The 27,877-nt window shown below is 36.5% G+C and overlaps 1 protein-coding gene and 1 non-coding gene across 3 annotated transcripts in view; both read left to right on the top strand.

Annotated features, from left to right (window-relative positions):
* NUP107 (nucleoporin 107) overlaps positions 1-27,877 on the top strand; it is a 49,829-nt gene that overhangs the window by 9,915 nt on the left and 12,037 nt on the right. For both annotated transcript variants that reach the window (XM_043887717.1, XM_043887726.1), the window contains 12 exons: positions 572-675; positions 5,503-5,630; positions 8,415-8,463; positions 14,522-14,593; positions 14,994-15,082; positions 17,262-17,340; positions 18,851-18,964; positions 21,395-21,485; positions 21,626-21,702; positions 23,584-23,643; positions 24,412-24,557; positions 24,684-24,732. In XM_043887717.1, coding sequence (XP_043743652.1) covers positions 572-675; positions 5,503-5,630; positions 8,415-8,463; positions 14,522-14,593; positions 14,994-15,082; positions 17,262-17,340; positions 18,851-18,964; positions 21,395-21,485; positions 21,626-21,702; positions 23,584-23,643; positions 24,412-24,557; positions 24,684-24,732 — 1,058 coding nt within the window. The remainder of the gene's footprint in view (positions 1-571; positions 676-5,502; positions 5,631-8,414; positions 8,464-14,521; positions 14,594-14,993; positions 15,083-17,261; positions 17,341-18,850; positions 18,965-21,394; positions 21,486-21,625; positions 21,703-23,583; positions 23,644-24,411; positions 24,558-24,683; positions 24,733-27,877) is intronic.
* Positions 27,446-27,577, top strand: LOC122686315. Its single transcript, XR_006338699.1, has one exon. It is a non-coding gene; the product is annotated as a small nucleolar RNA SNORA38 (small nucleolar RNA).

Genomic DNA, 27,877 nt, shown 5'->3' with positions numbered 1-27,877 from the left:
AAGATAGGGATCCAGTTTTGGTTTTCTGCATGTGATTTTCCAGTTTCCTTGGCACTGTTTACTAAAGAAACTACCCTTTCTCCATTCAGTACTCATGGCTCCCTTGTCAAATAGTTCTTGACTGTATATGTAGGAGTTCGCTTCTGGATTCTCTATTCTGTTCCGTTGATTTGTGTGTCTGTTTTTATGCCAGTACTGTTTTGAATACTAGCCTTTGTTGTAAGGTGTGAAATCAGGAAGTGAGATGCCTCCAGCTTTGTTCTTTCTCAGGATTGCCTTGGCTCTCCAGGGTTTTAGGTTTGCAAAAACCTAAACTCTTTGCAAAGAGTTCTGTGGTTGGATGGTGGTTATGGGGGCACAGCTCTGTGAATGTACTTTCTGCCACTGAATGCTTAAAAATGGTTAAAATGATAAATTTGGTTACGTGTATTTTACCACAATTATGTACTTTTAAAAACACAGTAGTTTCAAAAAAGGATTTAGAGCTATGTTTTAAGTTTTGAAACAAACAGAATGACTTGGAAACATGAGACTTAATTTGTCTGTTCCTCTTCTGTTTATTGTGTTCTAGCATCCATGAGTATGTTTTCTGATTTCCTGCAGTCTTTTTTGAAGCACTCTTCAACTACTGTTTTTGACCTTGTAGAAGAGTATGAGAACATTTGTAGTAGTCAGGTAAGTTATTTCACTTCATTGTTGGTCAGACTTCAGTAATCAAGTTTTTTCTGAACAACATTAGCTTGTGAATTTCTTTCCTGTATTTAAGGAGGGTGTCTTAGAAATATAGCGGCAGGCATGGAATAGTTAGAAAGTCAGCCAGAGCAGATCTACTTTTTACACATTGAGAGTCTTTATAGTATTTCTTTTAAGGACAGAAGGATTCTGCAACTTTGAGAAAGGAAAACCCAAAGTATACAAAGAACTTAAAACTCAACCATAGGAAAATGAACAATCCAATTAAAAAATGGACAAAACATGTAAACAGACACCTCATCAGAGGAGATCTGCAGATGGCAAATAAGTATATGAAAAGATGTTTAATATCAACACAACACTGTAAATCAACTCTACTCCAATATAAAATGAAGATTGAAAAAAAATTTTTAAAACACATCATGTGTCATTAGGGAGTTGCAAATTAAAACAAAATGCTATTATATACCTATTAGAATGACCAAAATCTGAAACACTAACAATACCAAATGCTAACAAAGATATGGAACATGAATTCTCATTTATTATTTTTGGGAATGCAAAATGATAGCACTTTGGACCATAATCTCTCAGTTTCTTAGAAAACTAAACATACTCTTGCCATATAATCCAGCATTCATACTCTTTGATATTTACCCCAAAGATTAAAAAATTTATGTCCACATAAAAGCTTACACATAGATGTTTATAGCAGCTTTATTCATAGTAACCTGAATTTGGAAGCAATCAAGATGTCCTTTAGTAAGAGAATGGGTAAATCAACTGGTTCATCCAGTCTGTGGAATCTTAACGCAGCCCTTGAAAGTAATTAGCTATCAAGCCATAAAGAGTTGAGGATGGACCCTGAATGTATATCTCTAAGTGAAAGAAGCCGCTATGCAAAGGAACGTATGGTGTGGTTCCAACTGTGTGATATTCTGGGAAAGGGAGAACTTAAAAGAATAGAAAGATTGGCAGTTGCCAGAGTTCAGGGAGAGATAAGGATAGAAAGTGAAGCACAGTAGATTTTTAGGGGAGTGATATTTAATGAGTAGAAGTAGGCTAGGTAGGAGATGGTAACCCATTCCAGTACTCTTGCCTGGAAAATTCCAGGGATAGAGGAGCCTGGTGGGCTACAGTCCAGTGGTTTGCAAAGAGTCATATGAGACTGAGCGCATTATAATGATATTATATAGTGGGTGCATCATTACACGTTTCTCACACCCAGAGGATGTACAGCACCAAGAGCGAACCCTTCTGTGAATTATGGACATTGGGTAATAATGACATGTCAGTGTAGTTTTATTGATTGTAACAGATGTACCACTCAGGTACTGGATATTGATAGTTGGGGGTTAGAGTGTGTGTATATGGGGCAGAAAGCAATGAGAAGTTGCTGTACTTTATTCAGTTTTGCTGTGAATCTAAAACTGCACAAAAAGTTGTCTATTTTAAAGAAAAGGAAAACAGCTTCAATAATAATTGAAATAATGGTAATAGCCAACCTTTTTTGAGCATTTAAATCAAGAAACACCTGGAGTAACAGGCAAATTTGGTCTTGCAGTACAGAGTGAACCAGGGCAAAGGCTAATAGATTTTTGCCAAGAGAATGCACTGGTCATAGCAAACACCCTCTTTCCAACAACCCAAGAGAAGATTCTACACCACCATGGACATCACCAGATGATCAACAGTGAAATCAAATTGATTATATTCTTTGCAGCCAACGATGGAGAAGGTATATACAATCAGTAAAGACAAGACCGGGAGCTGACTGTGGCTCAGATCATGAACTCATTATTGCCAAATTCAGACTTAAATTGAGGTAAGTAGGGAAAACCACTAGACCATTCAGATATGACCTGAGTCAAATCCCTTACAATTATACATTGGAAGTGAGAAATAGATTTAAGGGACTAGATCTGATTGACAGAGTGCCTGATGAACTATGGACGGAGGTTTGTGACATTGTATAGGAGACAGGGATCAAGACCATCTCCAAGAAAAATGCAAAAAAGCAAAATGGCTATCTGAGGAGGCCTTACAAATAGCTATGAAAAGAAGAGAAGCCAAAAGCAAAGGAGTAAAGGAAAAATATACCCATTTGAATGAATTCCAAAGCCGAGTTCCAAAGGATACCAAGGAGAGATAAGAAAGCCTTCCTCAGTGATCACTGCAAAGAAATAGAGGAAAACAATAGAATGGGAAAGACTCGAGATCTCTTCAAGAAAATTAGAGATACCAAAGGAACATTTCATGCAAAGATGAGCACAATAAAGGACAGAAATGGTATGGACCTAACAGAAGCAGAAGATATGAAGAAGAGGTGGCAAGAATACACAGAAGAAAAGATCTTCATGACCGAAATAATCACAAAGGTGTGATCACTCACCTAGAGTCAGACATCCTGGAATGTGAAGTCAAGTGGGCCTTAGGAAACATCACTAAGACCAAAGCTAGTGGAGGTGATGGAATTCCAGTTGAGCTACTTCAAATCCTGAAAGATGATGCTGTGAAAGTGCTGCACTCAATATGCTAGCAAATCTGGAAAACTCAGCAGTGGCCACAGGACTGGAAAAGGTCAGTTTTCATTCCAATCCCAAAGAAAGGAAATGCCAAAGAATGCTCAAACTACTGCACAATTGTACTCATCTCACACACTAGCAAAATACTGCTCAAAATTCTCCAAGCCACATGAACCTTGAACTTCCAGATGTTCAAGCTGGTTTTAGAAAAGGCAAAGGAACCAGAGATCAAATTGGCAACATCCGCTGGATCATCCTAAAAGCAAGAGAGTTCCAGAAAAACATCTATATCTGCTTTATTGACTATGTCAAAGCCTTTGACTGTGTGGATCACAACAAACTGGAAAATTCTGAAAGAGATGGGAATACCAGACCACCTGACCTGCCTCGTGAGAAACCTGTATGCAGGTCAGGAAGCAACAGTTAGAACTGGACATGGAACAACAGACTGGTTCCAAATAGGAAAAGGAGTACGTCAAGGCTGTATATTGTCACCCTTATTTAACTTATATGCAGGGTACATCATGAGAAACACTGGGCTGGAGGAAGCACAAGCTGAAATCAAGATTATTGGGAGAAATATCAATAACCTCAGATATGCAGATGACACCACCCTTACGGGAGAAAGTGAAGAAGAACTATAAGAGCCTCTTGATGAAAGTGAAGGAGGAGAGTGAAAAAGTTGGCTTAAAGCTCAACATTCAGAAGAGTAAGATCATGGCATCTGGTCCCATCACTTCATGGCAAATAGATGGGGAAACAGTGGAAGACTTTATTTTTTTGGGCTCCAAAATCAGTGCAGATGGTGATTGCAGCCATGAAATTAAAAGACCTTACTCCTTGAAAGAAAAACTGACCAACCTAGATAGCATATTAAAAAGCAGAGACATTACTTTGCCAACAAAGGTCCATCTAGTCAACGCCATGGTTTTTCTAGTAGTCATGTATGGATGTGAGAGTTGGACTATAAAGAAAGCTGAGCGCCGAAGAATTGATGCATTTGAACTGTGGTGTTGAAAAGACTCTTGAGAGTCCCTTGGACTGCAAGGAGATCCAACAGTCCATCCTAAAGGAGCTCAGTCCTGGGTGTTCATTGGAAGGACTGATGCTGAAGCTGAAACTCCAATACTTTGGCTACTTGGTGCAAAGTGCTGACTCATTTGAAAAGACCCTGATGCTGGGAAAGATTGAAGGCGGGAGGAGAAGGGGATGACAGAGGATGAGATGGTTGGATGGCATCACCGACTCAATGGACATGAGTTTGAGTAAAGGCCTGGCGTGTTGCAGTCCATGGAGTCAAAAAGAGTCAGACGAGACTGAGTTACTGAACCGAACTGAATGTTGTTTCAATAATGAGTTTCTGAATTGTTCCATTATAAAATCAATAGCTTCGTTACATAACAAAAGCAATAATAATCACCTAGTGAATCACTGGAGTTTGGATTCCAATAGAGGATTTATTAAAGGAATGAGAAGTACAGGTAGTACTTTTTTTAAACACTGACCTTAATATAGAAGTAACATTACTTTGTGAATCCATTTTTAGAGGTGGGGAAACCTGTTGTTTCGGTGGTTTTTCTTCATTTTCTGAATGAGACCAATCCTGTTTCTTAATTGCCCTTGATAAAAGGTAATATTCACAACCTTTGAGAAAAGTTTCCTTTACCCTGGGTTCTTAAATCTGTTAAGTAATTTGGTGTGTGTTTGTGGAGAATATCTGTATGTTTCATTAGACTTTCATAGAAAGTCCTCAAGTGGTAAAGAACTGCTGTTTTACAGCAAGGAGGGATTTTGGTTAAGTTTTGACAAAAAAAAAAAAAAAAAGGCAGTGTTTTTGTACCAGTCTTAGGAAAAGACTGGTACCAGTTGGAGAATATTTCTTAATTTTTTGTATATGGTATAAATTTTTCAGATTATTTGAAAGTATCTTATTTTTAATGTTCATTCTGCTGTGTTGGTTCATGATATATGATTTTACCAGGCATAGGTTAGATTTGGCTATCTTCTGGTTGATCTACAGGAAGAAAAATGTACTCATGGCTGTTACTGTTAAATTTGAAATCTCGAGTATGTTAAACTTTTACATACACACTCACCTAGACACACCTTACTTCAAATTAAGGCCCTTTCTAGTGGGAATGTTATATTACATTTAATTAAAAAAGGCAGAAGACAGGAAAGATTTGTAATGTAAATATGTACTTTTGGCACTATGTACTTGAAAAATACGAAGTTGTGACTCAGAGTTACAGAGAACCTCTTTACATTTGTGTCTTTAATTCAGGTAAATATGCTGAATAAAATAGTGAGCCGAGCAACACCTGGACTTCAGAAGTTTTCAAAAACAGCCAGCATGCTCTGGCTTCTTCAACAGGAGATGGTCACATGGAGGCTGCTGGCTTCTTTGTATAGGTAAAGTTGTGTAGTACTCAGAAATAAACTGGCAGTTAACTTAGAAGTTAGAATGAGGTGTGTTTGGAAATAGGTTCTGCCATTTTATGATGCTTACCATGTCTAATGCCTTTAGCTGTCAGAGGTAAGTTAGGAGGAAAGAGGGGAATATTAAATCATAAAGTTGGTAACTACCAAAAATTGAATGTTTGGAAAGATTTAAGTAAAGTGTTAAAAACTCGGCAATATTTAGAAGATAGATTAAGGGAAAAAGTGACAGATACACTTTATGTAATGTAGAAGTCTGAGAGAAGTTAACCAGATTTTTCTTAGATGCTCCTTGGTTTTGGCTCTCATTCTGTTGCTCTTTCATGCCTGTGAGAATACCTCAAGAGAAAATCATATTTTTTCATTTTGGCCATGTGAAAATGTTACATTGAAAAGTTAAGTTTATGCATTAGGTGGCCATCGAAGACTTTGTATTGTGTTTATTTTTGAAAATACTATTTTTGTCAATAAATATGGAGAAAATCTCTACAAAGTGGAGAAAACCACTAGCCCATTCAGGTATGACCTAAATCAAATCCCTTATTACTATACAGTGGAAGTGAGAAATAGATTTAAGGGACTAGATCTGATAGACAGAGAGCCTGATGAACTATGGATGGAGATTCATGACATTGTATAAGAGACAGGAATCAAGACCATCTCCAAGAAAAAGAAATGCAAAAAAGCAAAATGGCTATCTGAGGAGGCCTTACAAATAGCTGTGAAAAGAAGGGAAGCAAAAAGCAAAGGAGAAAAGGAAAGATATTCCCATCTGAATGCAGAGTTCCAAAGAATAACAAGGAGAGATAAGAAAGCCTTCCTCAGCGATCAGTGCAAAGAAATAGAGGAAAACAACAGAATGGGAAAGACTAGAGATCTCTTCAAGAAAATTAGAGATACCAAGGGAACATTTCATGAAAAGATGGGCTTCATAAAGGACAGAAATGGTAGGGACCTAGCAGAAGCAGAAGATACTAAGAAGAGGTGGCAAGAATACACAGAAGAACTGTACAAAAAAATATCTTCATGACCCAGATAATCACAATGGTGTGATCACTTACCTAGAGCCAGACATCCTGGAATGTAAAGTCAAGTGGGTCTTAGAAAGCATCACTACGAACAAAGCTAGTGGAAGTGATGGAATTCCAGTTGCGCTATTTCAAATCATGAAAGGTGATGCTGTGAAAGTGCTGCACTCAATATGCCAGCAAATCTGGAAAACTCAGCAGTGGCCACAGGACTGGAAAAGGTCAGTGTTCATTCCAATCCCAAAGAAAGGCAATGCCAAAGAATGCTCCAACTACCACACAATTGCACTCATCTCACACGCTAGTAAAGTAATGCTTAAAATTCTCCAAGCCAGGCTTCAGCAATACATGAACCCTGAACTTCCAGATGTTCAAGCTGGTTCTAGAAAAGGCAGAGGAACCAGAGATCAAATTGGCAACATCCGCTGGATCATCCTAAAAGCAAGAGAGTTCCAGAAAAACATCTATATCTGCTTTATTGACTATGCCAAAGCCTTTGACTGTGTGGATCACAACAAACTGGAAAATTCTGAAAGAGATGGGAATACCAGACCACCTGACCTGCCTTGTGAGAAACCTGTATGCAGGTCAGGAAGCAACAGTTAGAACTGGACACGGAACAACAGACTGGTTCCAAATAGGAAAAGGAGTACGTCAAGGCTGTATATTGTCACCCTGCTTATTTAACTTATATGCAGAGAACATCATGAGAAACACTGGGCTGGAGGAAGCACAAGCTGGAATCAAGATTGCCAGGAGAAATATCAATAACCTCAGATATGCAGATGACACCACCCTTACGGGAGAAAGTGAAGAAGAACTAAAGAGCCTCTTAATGAAAATGAAAGAGGAGAGTGAAAAAGTTGGCTTAAAGCTCAACATTCAGAAGAGTAAGATCATGGCATCTGGTCCCATCGCTTCATGGCAAATAGATGGGGAAACAGTGGAAGCAGTGGCTGACTTTATTTTTTTGGGCTCCAAAATCACTGCAGATGGTGATTGCAGCCATGAAATTAAAAGATGCTTACTCCTTGGAAGGAAAGTTATGACCAACCTAGACAGCATATTAAAAAGCAGAGACATTACTTTTCCAACAAAAGTCCATCTAGTCGAGGCTATGGTTTTTCCAGTGGTCATGTATGGATGTGAGAGCTGGATTATAAAGAAAGCTGAGTGCCAAAGAATTGATGCTTTTGAAGTGTGGTGTTGGAGAAAACTCTTGAGAGTCCCTTGGACTGCAAGGAGATCCAACCAGTCCAATCTAAAGGAAATCAGTCCTGGGTGTTCATTGGAAGGACTGATATTGAAGGTGAAACTTCAGTACTTTGGCCACATGATGAGAAGAGCTGACTCATTTCAGAAGACCCTGATGCTGAGAAAGATTGAGGGTAGGAGGAGAAGGGGACGATAGAGGATGAGATGGTTGTATGGCATCACCGACTTGATGGACGTGGGTTTGGGTGGACTCCAGGAGTTGGTGATGGACAGGGAGGCCTGGCATGCTGCGGTTCATGGGGACACAAACAGTCGGACACAACTGAGCTACTGAACTGACCTGATTTTTGTCAATATTAGAGTCACAAGGCATTTACTACTTGATTCTTGTTTTTAAAGCATGTTGGCTGAGTTACCCCAGATGGAATGCAGGTTTGTGCATGTATTAGCTTAATGGTGATTTCATTTACTCTTGTGAAATAAGGCATTTTCATTTTGTGTTGTTTTCCCCCAGAGACCGAATACAGTCTGCATTAGAAGATGAAAGTATGTTTGCAATTACTGTAAGTTTTATATTGTTTTTTCCTTTATAAATGCTTAAAAATTTAAATGGTTTTAATAGTAGAATTTGATTTTTGACCCTCCATCTAGAGTTTCTCCATTTTTAAAATTTTATAAGTAAATAAAAGATACAGTAAGCAAAACTGAGGTACACTGTAGAGTGAAAGGTGTAAGTTCTGTTTTAGCCTTCGTACTGTTCAATCTAACAATTTAGTATGTATCCTACCAGACATTTTCTTTGCATCTTTATACATATATATATATATATACACACAGAAGTTTTATGGGTGTTTTTTAAGATCAACTTGAGAATGTCATTTTGAATATTTAGTTAAACCTTGGGAGGAGCAATCACAGTGTTCTAAAAATGCCTTCCTTCAGACAAAGGACCCTCTAAGACAGTGAAGGGTGTGTTTCACTGAACTTGAAGCATTGAATTTCTAGGAAATTTGAAGGAGTTGTCCCTTAGGCCATTCAGCAGAAGCTTTTTTTTAGTGCAGTTTGGGTAGGGTGTTGCAGTGACTTGGTCCCTAGTAAAGGTATTAGTTGTTGTTCAGTTGCCAAGTCGTGTCTGACTCTTTTCAATCCCATGGACTGCAGCAAGCCAGGTATTAGTCACGTTGTTAAATTATGCAGACTTGTCTGCAGTGCTGAATGTATTTTGTCCTCTCCTAGAGACTCCAAGCAGAGAGAAGATAGAGCTTGAAGGGAATGAGTCACCTGACTCTCTCTCATTCTGTAAATCATCTTCTCATAGTTTTCTTCACCTCTCAGCAGACCTGTGGGAACCTAGCCACTTTTCCCCCCTTCAGAAGTCAGCGCTTTCTACAGCTTGCTCTTGAACAACATGGTTCCACTTAATATGCACATTTCTTTTTTCCCACTAAACCCATACTACAGTATTACGCCATCTGCAGTTGGTTGAATTCTCAGGTGCAGAACTTCCAATACAAAGGAACCGGCAGTATAGAGAACCAACTGTAAAATTATATTTGGATTTTCGAGTACAAGGAGGCTGGATAACCCTGACTAACCCTTGCATTGTTCCAGGGTCAAATGTATTTCTTTTTTTCTTTTAAAGCAAAATAATTTTCAAGTACCATAAGTCCAACCTGTCAAAAGTCAAACCCACTCTTATTTTTCAGTGGATAACACCATGACCAATGAACATTCCCTAAGCCAGCACTTATCAAACTTTGTTGTGCACATCAGCCACCTGGGGATCTTGTTAATGTGCAGATTCTGACTAGGTAGGTCTGGGATGGGTCTGGGATGGGCCTGCGAGTCTGCATTTTTAACAAGCTCCCAGATGGTGCTGGTGTAGTTGGTCTGTAAACTGCACTTTGAGTAGCCAGGGTCCAGACTGATGTCTGCCTTGTCTCAGAAACAACTGCACATTGCATATCAGACTTTGCTGACTCTGTCTCCTGTTGCAGTTCTGATCTCTCATCTTGTTTCTGTTGCCACCACTTAAGCCAAAACTTCCATCATTTTTCGTAGGAATTATGGCAGTAACATTTGTCTAGTCTCCCTGGCTTTCGTTTGGCAGGGATAGTTTGGGTGGGGGGAGGGGGAGTTCTCTTTTTTTTGTTGTTTTTTACCATATAGTATACTCTCATTTATACATTATACTGAGAGTTTTTATTTTTTTAATTTAAATTTTTTTAAAAAAAATTATATTTTTGGCTGCCCTGGGTCTTCATTGCTCTGTGCGGGCTCTCTAGTTTCGGTGAGCAGGCTTCTCACTGTGGTCACTTTTCTTGTTGAGACACGCAGGTTCTGAGTGCATGGGCTTCAGTAGTTGTAGTCCGCAGGCTCATTAGTGGCGGCTCAGGGTCTTAGTTTCTCTGTGGCATGTGGAATCTTCCTGGATTCAACCTGTGTCCCCTGCATTGGCGGGCGGATTCTCATCTCCCAGGAGAGTCCACTGAGAGTTGTTATTATTCATCATTATTTTTTAGTTTTTTTCATGTCAATTCATATAAGTTTACCGTAATTTTTTCATAGTACGCTAAAGTATAAATGTACCATAATTTTTTTCAGACATTCTGCTGGACATACTTAAATTGTTCCCAGTATTTTTATTATAGTAATTAGTGCATTGAACATTCACACTTACCTACATATTCAAGGATCTCCTGTATTTCTGGAAGTGAAATCGTTGGGACAGAGTTTGAGAGATTGTTGTGTTGGCTTCCCAATGAAATGTACTAGTTCACACAGTCCTTGTACAAGAACATGTTTGCTCTGCTATCTGTCGTTTGATTTTGCCGGTTGGAGGGGAGTACCTCATTTTAATATGCACACCATTAATCATTAATAAGATGGAGTGTTTTCATTCTTAAGTATTTATATTGTATGAATTCTATTCTTTGCTCACTTGTCTGTCCATTATTTTCTTTTTCTTTCCTCAACATGGTAAAGATAGTCTTTATGTCATTTGTCTTTCACCTTTGTTTCAGGGGTCTTTGTCAAGCAGGCATTTACATCTTTAACTGATCAACATCCGTCATGCTTTCCTTTATCATTCCTTTATCATTTCCTTTATCATTTATTAAGGAAGGCCTTTCTTACCCATGTGAAATTATTCTCAATGTTTTCTTCTACATGTAGGCTTTTTTTCTTATACAATAAGTTAATTTATCTGGATTGTTTGTGAAGGGAGCAAGAGATTTATCTTTTTCCCAATGGACGTCCATTTATCCTGACATCCTTTATCATATTTATGAAAGTGCAAGTCGCTCATTTGTGTCTGACTCTTTGTGACCCCATGGTCTGTACAGTCCATGGAATTCTCTAGGCTAGAATACTGGAGTGGGTAGCTGTTCCCTTCTCCAGAAGATCTTCCCAGTCCTGGATCAAACCCAGATCTCCTGTGTTGCAGGTGGATTCTTTACCAGCTGAGCCATCAGGGAAGCCCAAGAATACTGGAGTGGGTAGCGTATCCCTTCTCCAGGGGATCTTCCCAACCCAGGAATCGAACTGGGGTCTCCTGCATTGCAGGTAGATTCTTTACCAGCTGAGCTACCAGGGAAGCCGTATCATGTTTATACATAGATCTTTTTTGTTTTGATTGCTTTATTTGAAAACCAGTACTACACAACTGAGTCACTCTAGCTCAGGAGTTTTGATATTTTGTAGGGTAAGTCTTCTCTTCATGTTAAAAACACTTGGGAGTTATTTTTGCATACATTTTCCCAGATGAACTTTATCATTTCCTTTTTTAAGAGTCCTTTTGGGAAATTTTTTGAAATAATACTGAATCTGTATATTAATTTGGGAAGACCTGACATCTTTACTATGTTGGATTTTTGTATTCATGAATATGGCATCTCTAATTATTTAGATCTTTTATAGATTATATAGATTTGTCCTCTTCATAAAAGTCATTTATAAAGGATTTACATTAATCCTGTTGAGAATGTTCCTTTCCTATTACATTTTCTAATTAATTATCACTGCCAAATAATGATTTACATGTAAAGCTCATATTTGACCATCTTTTGGACCTCATTAGCTCCAGTAAGTTTTAAATTTGATTTTATTGGGTTTTCCCTGTTGGCAGAAATCATCTACTAATAATTTCTTTTAATCCTTCTACTCTGTTATATTTTTCAGGAACGTTTTACTCTTTATTTTTATTTTTTAGTTTTGTTTGACTGTGCTGGGTCTTCCTTTCTGTGTGCGGGCTTTCTCTGGTTGCAGTGAGCGAGGGCTACTCTTGGTTGCATTGCCTGGGCTTCTCATTGCTGTGGCTTCTTTTGTTGTGGAGCACGGGCTGTAGGCGACTGGGCTTCAGTAGTTGGGGTGCACAGGCTCAGTGGTTGCAGCCTGGGAGCTCTAGCACTCAAGCTTGATAGTTGTGGCACATGGGCTTAGTTGCTCCACAGCGTGTGGAATCTTCCTGGACCAGGGATCAAACCCATGTCCCCTGCATTCTCAGGAAGATTCCTATCCCCTGTACCACCAAGGAAGTTCATAGTCTGTTGTTCCTCTTACTTGCCTTATATCATGCATTGAGAAATCCCTGGCCTTATATCATGGACTAAGAATTCCCTTACAGTTATATCAGTGATAGCAGGTATTCCTCTCTGGTACTTGACTTTTGATAAGAATGATTTTGTTTTTAGTGAAGAATAAGAATTTTTTTTTCTCCTAACTAGCTAAGAGTTGCAGTCAGATGCTTTTTATCTTCTGTAGACACCTGTTTTAAATTTGTTTTATTTCTGGCTGCACTGGGTCTTCTCTAGTTGCAGCGCATGGTCTCTAAAGTTTGTGGGCTTAGTTTTCCATGGCATGTGGAATCTTCCCAGACCAGGGATCAAACCTGTGTTCCTTGCATTGGCAGGTGGATTCTACCTACTGGACCACCAGGGAAGTCCTATAGATAACTGTTTTAATTTATTAGCATAATGGTTTGCATTAATAGTTCTCCTAATGTTCAAACTATCCTGAAACTTTGAGTCATGATATATTCTTAAATGTGCCACTAAATTTTATTAGCTGATTTTTTTTAGAAGTTTCCCAAATATATTTTCTTTTTCAGTGACTTTTTCTTATCTAGTTCTAGTGCCTAGAATTGTGCCAGCTCTGCACATCTTCCGTCTTTGTGTGTGTGCGTGTGTGTGTGTGTGTGCGCGCGCGCGCGCATGCGTGTGCTTTGTTTGAATATTATAGTAATTAACCTGTTCTTTGCATCCTTGGTAAAAATATGCCTTTAAAACCGTAAAGACCAGGTGCTCTTTTAGGGTTTAATTGTTTTTGCGTTCGCATTACAAAAAGTAACTTATGTTTAAAACAACTATGAATAGTCAAAAAAGAAGAAAAGAAGAAAAAAAAAGGAGAGATACTTTTATTTTATAATAAATTATTTCAACCATGTTTGTTAACTTACTTTTTCACTTAAGATATTTCAAAATATTTTTTCAATCTTTTATTTATTCTGCAAATACTTATTTTATTCCCAGCCAATGAGATGCACATCTTGGAAGATTATTTATCTTATATTTGGCTATTTATTGAACTCACTTATACATTTTAATAGTTTTTTGTTGATTATCATGGTATTCTAGGTAAGCATTCCTGTTAATCTCCAAATAGTGATGGCTGTGACTCTTTTTCCATATTTTTAACTACTTAGTGCTTTTTCTGGTTTTATGTATTAGCTAGAACTATCACAGTAAATTTGAATAATTAGAGCAATTCTTATTTTTTCCATCCTCTAAAAGGATTGTCTCTCTTTATAGTTAAGTATATTTGCTATAGGCTTCAACTATTAATAGATACTCCATTACATTGGCAAAATATTCTTTTATTTCTAACTTATGAGGGTATTTTTATCCAATGACATTTTGGCATCTATCAAGATCTCCTGGAGAAGGGAATGTCTACCGACTCCAGTATTCTTGCCTGGAAAATCCCATGGACAGGAGCCTGGAGGGTTACTGTCCATGGCGTCATAAGCAGTTGGACACGGCTGAGCACACATACATGTTCGCAAGTTTCATGTGTTTCTCTTTTCCTTGAACCATGAATAAGATGAATTAATTAATAGATTTGGTCATTGTGTGTTATCCTTTTACTGTATTGCTTGATATAACTTGTTAATATTTATTTCAAGTTGTCTAAGTCAGTCTTTAGAACCTTGGATTGTTTTTAAGTTTTATCATCTGTCAACTTCTGTGTAGAATGAAAAGATTTAAAAATTTTTAAATGTTAATTTCCTAATATGCCTCATGACTGCATCCTGCCCTTTACTATGAATTGTTTCATTTTGCTTTACATTTTATTGTTCTCTAAAACAACATCTCTGGAGAAACAGAACTTAAAAATTTTAAGTGTAACCAAGAATTAAAATATCAAGTAAGAGTAGCTGCTCATTGATCTAGCAGTTTGAAATTTATTTATAAAAAATTTTCAAAGGTGGATATACAGATTTGCTGTCTTAAAATAGTTATGGGTGATGCAATATACTTATTTCAGATTCTCTTTTACCATTCTGTTGAGATAATGTTCCTTGAGTATCTTCTTTTCTTTTTTTCCATCAAATTTTTAAAATAGGCTCTTAATGCCAGTGAAAAAGCAGTTGTGGAAGCATTGTTTCAGAGAGATTCACTTGTCCGACAAAGTCAGGTATGACTAGAGTTTTTACATTTTGGGGTTGAAATATGGAGAAAAGGTAAATGACATTTAAAAAATGAAGTTTTTTAGGTTTGAAACTTTTTCCTTAAATTTTTTTCTTTTTCATCTTTTAATTTATAATTATAAGGAAGTAAGCACCTTGTTTTTTAGGTTTCAAATAATAGCCCTAGCATTTACAGGAATAGTCTGTTAACTGTATTCTTCTAGAAAATTTATTTTGCCATAATATTTATACATCTTTAAAAAGTAAAAATAGTGGTAGAAAAAATTGTTACTTGGTGTTTTTTGAATTAGAAAACTTTTTTTTTTTTTATTGTAGGAGTAGTACTACTTAAAATAAAATCCTTAACAAAATTTATAGTTAATGCTCTTTTTTTACCCCCTTCCCTAGCTGGTGGTAGATTGGTTAGAAAGCATTGCCAAAGATGAAATTGGAGATTTTTCCGATAATATTGAATTTTATGCAAAATCAGTATATTGGTAAGTCACTAAACTTTTATTCCTGAAGTCACTTAATGTTGATTTTGTTGATTCATCTTTCAACAAACACTGATTCACTTCTTGCTAAATTCGGTCTGTGAGCAAAACAGATAAAAGCCCTGCCTTTATGGGATTTATAATTGTGTAAGACAGCAAATAAATATATCCTGTTAGGTGTTAATGGCTTTGAAAGAAAAAGGAATCAAGAGTTGATGGATAGAGGATAATAATGGGAGTTACTTTAAGTAGAAGAGGTGACTGAGGAAAGCCTCTCTGGGGAAATAAGGTTACAGGTAGTAAGAGTGAGAGGCTTTTAAGAAATAAAGGAGGTCAGGCATGCAAAACGTGAGTGACAAGTGCTCTGGGCAAAAGCAGGAACTGCAGAGACTTTGAGAAGGTAAAGTATTTGCACATGAAGGCCAGCGTGAACACAGCAAAGAAAAAGAGCAGTAGTTAATGAGATTGAAGAGAGCCAGCTAGTATAGGACTTTGACACTCAGCCGAGCTAAAGGTTTGGAACTTTATCCTAAATGTGATAGGAAGCCTCAAGAATAAAAGAATGACATGATCATGTTATCAAGCACTCACTTTGTTATATTTTCTAAATAATCATAGTTTGAGCATCAAGAAAATTCTACTGTGTTTCTAGCTACTTATGTGTGTGTTTTTTCCCCCTTTTCCCTATATTCTTCAATGCTTCTAATTTATTGTTAAAACCTTGGAACCAGAAAGCAACCCCCAGGTTAAAGGGACAATTTGAGTTAAAGAAAAAGTTCACTAAATGGGAAGGAACTCGAAAAAGAGGGGATATATGTCCACGTATAGCTGATTTACTTTACTGTACAGCAGAAACTCAATATTGTAAAGCAACTATGCACCAATGAAAAATAATATAAAAAAGAGAAACATTTAGTTTGCCTTTGAATTCAGTAACGTGTGTAAAGTCTGCAAATCAACTTTTTTTCTGCTTAACTAGAAAATTAATGCTACCAAATATATATTTTTAAAAAAATCTTAAATCTTGATTAGTGTTGATTTTTCTGAAGGAAATTTCAATTTTCAGAAAAATTTTTAAAATGCTTGTTTAACTATGTGGCATGTGGAATCTAGTTCCATGACCAGGGATCAAACCCACCCCTGCATTGAGAGTGTGGAGTCTTAGCCACTGGGCCACCAGAGAAGCACCGGAAAAAGTTTTTTTTTTTTAAATATCTGTTAAGATTTTTGCAAGTTTTTACCTGTTGGTCTCCTTTTTTTTTTTTTTTTCCAATCAATAAAAGAGAGTAGAGAATCCTAAAACAAAGCCATACATATATGGTCATTTGATTTTTAATAAGGCATGGAAGCAACCCAGGATGGAAAGAAATGTTCTCTGAACAAACCATACAGAGAAAACTGCGTGTCTGTGTGAACAGAGATTAGCCTTGATACCTCCCTTGCATGCTAAGTCGCTTCAGTCGTGTCTGACTGTGACCCTCTGGACTGCAGCCTGCCAGGCTGCTCTGTCCATGGCATTCTCCAGGCAAGAATATGGGAGTGGGTTGTCGTGCCCTCTTCCAGGACATCTTCCTGACCCAAGGATTGAACCTGCATCTGTTAGGTCTAACCTGCATTGCCAGGTGGGTTCTTTACCACTAGTACCACCTGGGAAGCCCCCCTTGCACTGTACCGAATAGTTAATTCAAGATGGATCATAATCCCAGTTGTAAAAGCTAAAACCTAAAGCTTTTTAGAGGAAAATATAAGAGGACATTTTTGTGACTTGGAGAATAAGTGATTGTCATAGAAAACAATAATAGGGAAAGAGTGATTTGACTTTACCAAAATTAAAAATTCTTATTAAAAGATATAATTGAGAAAATGAATTGGTGGCAAGCCACAGACTGGAAGAAACATAAAGAACCTGTAGTTCATAAAGAACTCCAACTTGTAACAAAGAGATAACCCAATAAAAAAGACAAAGATCTGAAGAGATACCTTACAAAAGCGGATAAATAAATGGTCAATAAGTCATGAAAAAATGTTCAACATCATTAGTTGTCTGAACTAAAATGCCCTTTAGTGTTTAGTGTTTTGCATGTTTTTTCTGAGTTGGTACTCTTGTTGTGACTTGACTTGATTCTTTCAGTAGACCTATACAAATTGTTCTCCTAAAAAGAAGTTGTACATACATTTTCAGGGAAAATACTCTGCATACCTTGAAACAGCGGCAACTATCTTCTTATATAGGAAGTGTCCGTCCTCTTGTCACTGAATTGGTAAGTGTTCTTTGAAATGAAAGTTGCCCTCAAAGTTAAGTGATTTTCTTAAAGACTGAAAATTTTCTTCTCTTGAATCCTTGTTTTAGATTTCTGAAGGACTGCATATACTGTTTAAATCTTAAGAAGTACTAAGTTGCATTTGAATTTAATGGCATGTATTGAGCCCATCTGTGGCCTATGGATTGTAAATTGTAAAAGAGAGTCTAGAAAGTATTTCTGATTTGCCAGCATTAAAACAAATTAATTTTGACCTTATAGTAAGGTTTAACTCTTTAATTATAAGATGGTGACCTGTGAAGGTTCTTCTGTGTAGAAAGCAGGAAGAGAAAATAAAGCTTTGTGAATTAGCTTGAGGTTGGAAAAAAGTGATTCTAGGATATGAGTAATGGGAGTAACAGTGGGTTTGAAAAAAATGAGAGTCTAATAACTGTAGAAATGACAAAACAGCTTTGTGATAGGTGGAGGCATATGAACTGGAAGTTTATAGTGAAGAGTGAGAGAAGTAAGTAAGAACTGAAAAAATGGGTAAAACTCTATTTCGTAACAGAAGTGCGTTTTGATGAAAATTATTTGGAAACCACTGACAGTGCTTATAATAAATTGTAGCAAAATTATCCCACAACAAACAACTAAAAATCATTTATCCTTAACTTCTGGAAAGTGATTTCCTTTTGTCAGAAAGAAACCATCTTCCAAAATCGAATGATTATATCTGCAAAAATATTTGTGGAACTAGCCAGTTGGCCTGTTGTGCATCCCATTTTTTGAACTGATACTCATATTACTCAGTAACATTTGGAATAAGAATTACTTCCTCCTTTAAGTCATATTAAAGTAGCTTTTCATCTGAAATTCATCATGTAGATCATGTGTGTTCTTTGCCTCAGAAGTGAGGCCAGTGTTATCCCTAGTGTTTAAAAGCACATTTGTTTCTATTCGTGAAAGGTAGTTAGGAATAACTGTTGGAGGGTAGAGGTATTTATCAGAAATCTATTTTAAAATTTCTTTTGTTGGACATGGGTTTATTTTTATGTAGTTTCAATCCCATACTGGGCTCTCTTCTCGTACATTCTCAGAAAGAACCAGCTATGCACCTTTGCCTGCAGTCATTGCCTGCATTGTGATTCTTGGAGTTTCTCTGCTCATTCTCCATCTAGGCCTAATTCTACTTAGGATTAACTTGGCCACATAGTTGCTACAGCAGGGTAGAACTCAAGTCTACTTAAATTATGAGTAGAATTTCTAGAGTTTCTGGGCTGGGCTAGTGATATCTCTGCCTTGCCTTGACTGAGGCATGCAGCTTTGTGGACCAGTGGAGTCTGTTTTGAATGGGCAGCAGACAATTATGTCTATTTGGAACACTTACGACTTTTTCATTCCCTTTGTTACCTAATTAAATTAAATTAGTTTATTTCAGTATATAAACTCAGACGTTTATCATGTCTCAATGATGTTTAAATTATATATGCATATAAAGAATTTATAGTTGATTGATTAATTTTTGTAGGACCCTGATGCTCCTATAAGACAGAAGATGCCACTTGATGATCTGGATAGAGAAGATGAAGTCAGATTACTCAAATATCTTTTCACTCTAATTCGTGCTGGAATGACCGAAGAGGTAAATGATACATACCCTGCTTGTCCTATGTCAAAAAGTCAGAGACTAAGTTAGAAGGGATTTTTGTGACAACTTAGTATACTTCCTCAATGCATTCATGTTTTTCACGGTATTTCTGGGTCTAACGCCTAACATTTTCAGTGATAAAGAACACATTATTTCAGAAAGCAGTGCACTTTAGTTTGCATATCTCTGGTAGAAAATTCTTTATAAGAAGTCAAGCTTTGGCTTCCCATGTTAGTACTTCGTACTCTAGGCATAGCCTCATTATTTCTAGTTTGGATTTTTAAGAGTTAAGAATAAATCTGACTCTGATTGCTCTTCTAGTTGACCCTGTGTAGCATTTGAAGACTATGGTGCCCTCAAACTTCTTCCTTTTAACTTCACCTCTTTAAAATGTAACCTCCTTTGTGACAGTTAAGATTTTGCATGTAGGATGTGAAGTATCTAATAACACAGCTTACTGAATGGTTTTGTGAATCCTTTAAATGAGATAGTCTGATGCATAGGTGCTTCAAGCATCAAATATTATGTTGTACCTGTTTTGCTGCACTCTAGATGATGTTCTTTAGATAGAAATATGTTAGTTCAAAGTGTTGTTTGTTCTTCTCTGTTACATACCACCAGCATATATTAAATAATTTCTTATAGTAGTAACCCTTGGATTATTAAACATCATTCTTATTTTTTAATTAAGAAAAGAAGCAACATATATTCATTTATTCAGAAAATATTTAAGGCCCAGCCACTGTGCCAAGTTACGTGCAGGATATTAGGAGTCACAATGGCAAACGAGATGTATTTTTGACAACAGAAAACAAAAATATAATCACATTACTGAGAGGCTTGAAAAACAAAAACTTTTAAGGACCTACTACTTTTGCATAATCACAGATAGTGAGGTTTTGAATAAAAATTTACTTATAGCCCTTTTTCTCTTTTACCTGTTTTTAACATAATTGTAAACATAGTACACCTCCAGGTATTTTTTTTTTTCAATCTTTATGGAGATATAATTCAAATACTGTACTGTTCATCCACTTCAAGTGACTAACTCAGTAGTTTTTTGGTATATTGCATTATTGATTTTTTCATTATGATAAAAGATATATAACAAAATGTGTCATTTTGACCATTTTCAAATGTTGATTTCAGTGGTGTTCAGTACTTTCATAGTGTTGTGCAATCATTACCACTGTTTGTTTCTAAAACTTTTTTGTCACTCCAAACAGAAACTCTATAATCATTATGCAATAATTTCCCATTCTCCCTTTCCCTCAGTATTTGGTAACCCAATCTACTTTCTGTCTCTGTGAATCTGCCTATTCTAGCTATGACATAAGTGGAATCATATAATTGTTGCTCATTTGTGTCTAGCTAATTTCACTTAGACAAATGTTTTTAAGATTCTGCGTTCAGATTTTGTCCTGCCTTTTTTTAGATAACATATCAAATATTTAAAAAATATTTTTCCTTGTTGCTACATTGTAGCTTTAATTATAGCTTTTATAACTTTTATGAGCCATAAATTCAAAATATGTTTGGAGTATGATGCATTTTAACTGGTTGTAGTAATGAGATTCTGTAGGTTCAAATGACAGAAACCTAACTCAGATTACTTACAAGCAGGGAATTGATTGGTTCCTAGAACAGAGAAGTGTAGAGGGTTATATCTGGCAGGATCTAGGGACTCAAAAGATGTCACTAGATAATGTCCAGGCTCTTGACTCTGCTGTCCTCTCAGTGACTTCATTCTTAAGAAGCCATTTGTGTCTTCTCCATCCTTGTATCTTCCTGCAAGTGAGCAACCCCACCCAGCAAAAGGAGTGTCTCTATCCCAGTATCTCTGGCAATAGTCCTGGGAATGATTCTTGTTAGATCATATGCCTGATGGTTGAGTTCAGAGGTGGAATCATATGATCTACTCAAACCATGTGAACTAAATGGGGGAGAGATGGTTCCTGAAGAGACTCTGGACCAACAAGCAGGTGTCTTATCTCAGTGGTACATCAGGTGCCTCTGATTGGTCACATTTAACATAAAGGCATACCGTGTTTATGGCCTGAATGAGTAGAAGCACCCCTGTCATTATAGAGACTAACTGTTTTTACATAAATCAGGGGTCGTCAACCTTTTTAACCCATTTGTCTTTAGCAGAATTAAATGCTTGCGGGCACCATGAGCACCGAGTGGTGAGCCCAGAATCAAAGAGCAAAGGGATTATTAGGGAAAGGAAGATAGGGAGGGACCACAGAAGGACATGCATATGTGAAATGCTGTTACTAATTTGTCCACACCGTCCTTTGTGACATCTGTGCCGTAAGTTGTCTAATCTTTTGTGAAATCATTTATGTTTTTCTACAAAGCGCGTGTATTTCTTTGGTACTGCATTGGTTATATGGCCAACCGCTCTTTTTCTTGTTTCTAAAGGCACAGCGACTCTGCAAACGCTGTGGCCAGGCGTGGAGAGCTGCAACACTTGAAGGCTGGAAACTCTATCATGACCCCAATGTTAATGGAGGTATTTTAATAGATTTTATTCTGAGAGTTGGGATATATTTAACTCTAAATAGCAATTTTGTGAAGTATAGCTTTTGTTTTTAGAAATTGTTGAAGATTTCATTTTAAACTGTAAATTTTATTTCTTTTACTGTTTTATAGGAACAGAATTAGAACCTGTTGAAGGGAATCCATATAGATGCATTTGGAAAATAAGTTGTTGGAGAATGGCAGAAGATGTAAGATAAAATAAAATATTTACTGATACTGATTTTTACTTTTAATACACTGAAGGGCTGCTGAAAATGCTGTGGATATTTGAGTAGTTAAGAACTAAAGTTCCTGTTTTTCAGAACTTTCAATCAGACTGAAGAATAGGGTAGGCTTTACTAATCAGAGTTATTCAGACACTGAGTACCAAGAATTAAGCACTGGAATAAGGCAAAAATACAAAAAAAAAAAAAAAAAAGGAGTAGCAAATGAAGTCACAGAATAAGCACTGGGCTGGGTTCCCAAGAGAGAACTGAATCGATCTTTTAAAAATTTGAGTTGTTGGTCATGAAAAACAGAGGAGGGAATTCTAGATAGGATACCTAGGTTGGGAAAACTCAAGGGAAGGTAGGTCTATCAGGTTGGAGCAGAAGGCTCATGAAAGGAAATATTGTCAGTTCTGTTGTGACATGACCTATGCATTCCTAGCAGTCATTGCAGCAGGACAAATGGTGCAGAAAATCCAGAGCTTTGAGGGAAAATGGAGTTAAGAGCACAACACTCAAAAACCATCAGTAATACTTAAAAAGATAAAAACTTAATAAAAACCACACAGTTTCACTCTGTTACATAAACAGGAAATACATAAGCAACTGCAATAAATATGGCAGTTTACCTTAAAAAAGAACTGGAGTTTGCTTGTGATACTGGATATCAGAGGGTTGCAGCTTATGAGTTACTGAGAAGTGATAGAAAGAGGCTATCTGAAGTCAAACAAAATTGTAACAATTGATGCAAAAGGATTTAGTTTAACATACACCTGGAGAGCCCAGGGGGCTGGTAGATGTTTGAGGAGTCTCAGTTTTGTGTATTTCTTAAGTGGCTTGGTTCAGTTAGGTGTTGTTTCCTGTATTTGACCAGTGTTTCTTGTGGATAAAATTGTGCATAAAGAAATGGGAAGTTTGTATTATGTTCAAATTGTTCCTTGATAAATCAGTTGCATTGGAACAAATTCACATTTTCAAAACAAGCACTGTAGCAGAACTGACTGTAATGGGAAGATGATGAAAAACATTAAGAGCAGGCAGTGGTGGTTCTCAGACGTTGCTCCAAGGAATGGGCACTTTGTACCATAGAGAGTAGTGAACCCTCAAAACCTCGAGGGCCCGTGACAGCGGTGCTCTAAGGTTAGCATGGCAGTGGGAATAGGCTTAAAATTGAATGAACTGAAGACCGAGAAACCAGTTAGAAGCCATCAGGATTATTCAGACACAATAAGGGCCTGTCCTCCATTAACATGGCGAGTAGAAAAGAAAGGAACGAGAAATGATCAGGACCAGAAACTGGAAATAGAAGGCAGAGGAAGACTCAATTATGTAGTGAGAGTCTCTGAAGTCTCTTGTTTGGATGATGAGAAAACAGGAAATCTCATTAATAGAATCCAAAAGTAAAATGGGATAATTTGGTGAAAATAATTGATTCTGCTTAGGAATTTGATGCAAACTGGCACATGACAGGCTCCAAGGGCCTTGTTTTGATGCTGTTCTTAGATTAGTATCAGGTAGTGTTAGGTATTTAGAAATTTTATAGGAGAAAACATCTATGTGGATTCTATCTGGAATAAAATTTGACTATAACATAGTCAAAGCATCCATTAGAGTTGAATCTGCTTTCACTCTGTATTTGAAATTTAGCTGTTTGACTTTTCTGGAAGATTTCAGCATTGACTACATCAAACTAAGGGATCCTTCCTCCTTAGTCCCCCAGTAGGTCTTTTACTAAAGTTTGGAGACTGTTCAGGAACAAATAAGTTCAGCTGAGAAGATACTGCAGAATTCCAGATTATGAAAAAAACTGACATACTGAGACAAAACAGTAGTCCAATTTTATTTATATTCATTGTATTTCAGGAGCTTTTTAATAGATATGAGAGAGCAATTTATGCAGCTCTAAGTGGGAATCTCAAGCAGGTATGCAATATATTTTAATAATTCTTTTTTCCTATGGAATTGAATCAACTGCATGAAATATTCTAATACAGTAATCATTTAAGCTTAAGCTAGTTTCTAAGAATAGCAATGATAGGATAATTATGAAATAGAGTGGTAACTTGAGCTACTTAATTTGATATATCCCATATACCAAATGATGTTTTAATCTGTGCAGACTTCAGTTTCTCAGAATTGTAAATATAATTACAACACACATTTATTTATAACTTTTGTTACCATAGCTTTATCCAGAAATGTACCACTAAGGCACAGTATGGCTGTTAGAATTGTCTCACATATGTGTGCTTCTCACAACTCCCTCTATCCCCTACATTTTATAGTTATTTTGAGGGATGTTATCTTAATTAGTTGAAACACCATCTTATATCAGCATGGAAAATTGATGCTATGAGAGTCCAAACTTCTTAGAAGATGTGGCTTGAGGGATTTCCCTGATGGTCTGGTGGTTAAGACTCTGCGCTTCCACTATAGCAGCTACTGGTTCCATCCCACTGTTTCCATGTGGGAACTAAGATCCCACATGCTGCCCACTGGGCCCCTCCACCAAAAGAAGTTGTGGTTTGGGGAGAAGTTGGAGACACAGGGTTATTTGGTATGATAGATTATAATCCACATGTTTTATGTTGTTATAGTGATTTTATAGTTCATATCAAGAGGTTCAACTGCTTTTTCTTTTTTTTTTTTGTTGCCTATGTCTGCATGTTTCTGTTTTGAAACGGGGTAAAGCTGCTTCCTGTCTGTGATACTTGGGAGGACACAGTGTGGGCCTACTTTAGGGTGATGGTGGACAGTCTGGTTGAACAGGAGATCAGGACATCAGTAATGACTCTGGATGAAACTGAAGAACTCCCTAGAGAGTATTTGGAAGCAAAGTGAGTCTATTGGTTAGTTTTTCATCATGAGGATTTGTAGCATGCTCTGAAGTTTTATTCTGTAGTCCTTGTTCATTTTATATATTAATGTTACTTTATCCATTTTCTTGATTTTTGTTTCAAAAGTTGGACCTTAGAAAAGGTTTTTGAAGAACTTCAAGCTACTGATAAAAAGGTAAATATTAATATTTTAGGATAATTGGAATCAGAAACTAAATGTTACATTGTTGTGTACTATAGCTGAAAGGCACAAAAGTATGTGGAATCTTGTTATATCCTCTCTTCCTTTCCTCACCACTTACTCAAGTAAGAGATATGCTTTAAAAGGAGGAAACTTAATTGCATATTTAAATGATACATCATTTCTGTTTATTTGGTTTAGAATTTATTTCATTGAAATACATGGCATGCATGTATGCTGGTTGATTGATTTCTTCTTGAAAAATTAAAATTGGAATGGAAAATGAGCAAAACTTTATATCCCTAGATCTCAAAATAATCTAGTATTTTTTAAAGTAATATTCTTAAAACTTTTAAAAAATGACCTTAGTATATACTTGTAACAAAATAATCTAAAAATGTATTATATAAGAAAGACCTTTATAAAATTTCCTCCCAGCCTCTTTATGATTATTCTCATTCACTGGGATGATAAAATATGGATATGTATCCTTCATATCCTTCTCCATACTCTTACAAATATATGTAGATATTCCAATATAGGATTTTGTTTTTTTGAGTTTGTTTTTCGTGTCATTCTACCTATATTAGTTTATGGCTCCCTCCTTGGCACGCCCCCCTGCCCTGTTTAATGAGACTGTCTTTGAGTTAATGGATATAAATTTAATAACCTAGCTTATTATTTTTAATAGGTATATAATATTCTATAGAATGATATGTCCTTTTTTAATCATTCCCCTTTTGATAATCATTTGGGTTACTTGTAGCATTGCAGTGAATGTTCTTGTTAGTGTTATTTTAATTCCCTGGTTGTAGCAATTAATTCATATTCCTACAAATAATTTATTAATATGACCATTTCCCTGCCTTCTCACTAGTCCCACATGTCATACTTTGTTTTTGCCAACCCATCAGATGAGGTAGGAAGTAGAAACTCACTGTTCTTCTCATATTTCCCCATCTATTCATAAGGCTGAGCAAGTTTTCCTGTGTTTATTGACCATTTTTGAATTTCCTATTTAGAACTTTCACTTATTTTTCTGTTGAATTTTATCTTTTCCTTTTTATTGTATAAGATCTCTTTATATAGTGGGAAAAAAAGTTAATACTTTCTCTATCAAATTTTTCTTTTTTTTAAATCAGTCTATTTTGGAGATTCTAGCAAATGAAAATAAAACAAATGAAAGTCATTTTATTTTCCAGCACATGAAAGTCACAGAATAGATACAAATCTAGAAAGAGGGGAACATTTACATATGATAAAAGTATAAATCTAGAAAATTGTGACTCAATAAGTTACTATAATTAAGAGAATTTTTAAAGTATCTAAATTCAAGATAAAGTTATGAAAAAATTATAGCCTTTTTGTACTTGTTACAGCTAGTAAGAAAAGGATTTCAGTTCAGTTCAGTCGCTCAGTCGTGTCCGACTCTTTGCGACCCCATGAACTGCAGCATGCCAGGCGTCCCTGTCCATCACCAACTGCCGGAGTCCACCCAAACCCATGTCCATTGAGTCGGTGATGCCATCCAACCATCTCATCCTCTGTCATCCCCTTCTCTTCCTGCCCTCAATCTTTCCCAGCATCAGGGTCTTTTCAAATGAGGCAGCTCTTTGCCATCATGTGGCCAGAGTATTGGAGTTTCAAGTTCAACATCAGTCCTTCAATGAACACCTGGGACTGATCTCCTTTAGGATGGACTGGTTGGATCTCCTTGCAGTCCAAGGGACACTCTCAAGAGTCTTCAACACCACAGTTCAAAAGCATCAATTCTTCGGCGCTCAGCTTTCTTTATAGTCCAACTCTCACATCCATACATGACTACTAGAAAAACCACGTGCTTCACCCAGTCCAGCGTTTCTCATGATGTACTTCTGCATATAAATTAAATAAGTAAGGTGACAATATACAGCCTTGATATACTCCTTTTCCTTACTGCTTGGAAGGAAAGTTATGACCAACCTAGACAGCATATTAAAAAGTAGAGGGTGGTGTCATCTGCATATCTGAGGTTATTGATATTTCTCCCTGCAATCTTGATTCCAGCTTGTGCTTCCTCCAGCCCAGCGTTTCTCATGATGTACTCTGCATATAGTTAAATATCCCCCAAAAGTCTCATTTAAATTACTGACCAAAACTGTAAGATGCCTAGGAATAAATAACCAAGGGTTTGAGTACTTCCATAAAAAAATCTATAGAATCTTATTGAAAGGCACAAATAAATAGATTTAGCACATTCCTGAATGAGATGATTTGTTGTTAATATCAGTCATTCCAAAGTTAATGTTGAAAGCTATTGCTCTGGGATACTATTTCTGAACAGGAAATTTCCAAGTAAAAGAGAAGTGAGAATAGAAATAAGATTAAGAAAAGAACAGTAGTTATGTTGTTCCTCAATAATGAAATCATATAAAGATTTAATAAAACAGAATGGAATTGGCACAGGAATAAATAGATCATCAGAACACAAAAGTCCGTATTAGATTCAGGTATACATGAGAACTTAATAAAGGACAGATGACCTTTCTTTCAAAGAAAGAGGGGTGGTTTATTTACATACATGTTGTGGACATAATTGATTTTCCATCTGAAATAAAACAAAGCTAGATCTCTGCCTCATGACATGCATTACAGTCAGCTCCAGGTGGAGTACATATTTAAAAATGAAAGACTGCTGGAAGAAAATTTAAACAAATGAAAATTAAAGCCCTCCTACAAAGGCGAGTCTATGGTTTCCTATCTTTTGGACACATAAGAATTGGAGGCAAGGAAATGTGGATTTGGAGAAATCTGGTACCAGCTTCCTTGGGGCAGGCTCAACATCAACTATCCCACATAGAAAAAAAAATTGACCAAAAATATAGGAATTATTTTCTTTAGAAAAAAATCTAACAGCAGGTTACTTGTAAATTTGTTCTACTCTGTGCCTAATCACTATTTTGATGGATTTTATTACTCTTAGTGCTATTTGCAGATGAATGCTTTCAAAAACCCAAAGAATGCTTTCAAAAACCACTGTTTATGTTGAAGGAAATCTTACAGCTTATTTTGCTTTGGTCACCTGTGCCCTTCTTTTCTGGTTTACCTTGGACTGTCAAGGAAAACAGTAAAATATATTAAAGATAAAAGTTTCATAACA

The sequence above is a fragment of the Cervus elaphus genome, chromosome 3 (genome assembly GCF_910594005.1).
Source record: "Cervus elaphus chromosome 3, mCerEla1.1, whole genome shotgun sequence".
Lineage (NCBI taxonomy): Eukaryota > Metazoa > Chordata > Mammalia > Artiodactyla > Cervidae > Cervus > Cervus elaphus.
This window is presented reverse-complemented; position numbering and strand designations above follow the sequence as displayed.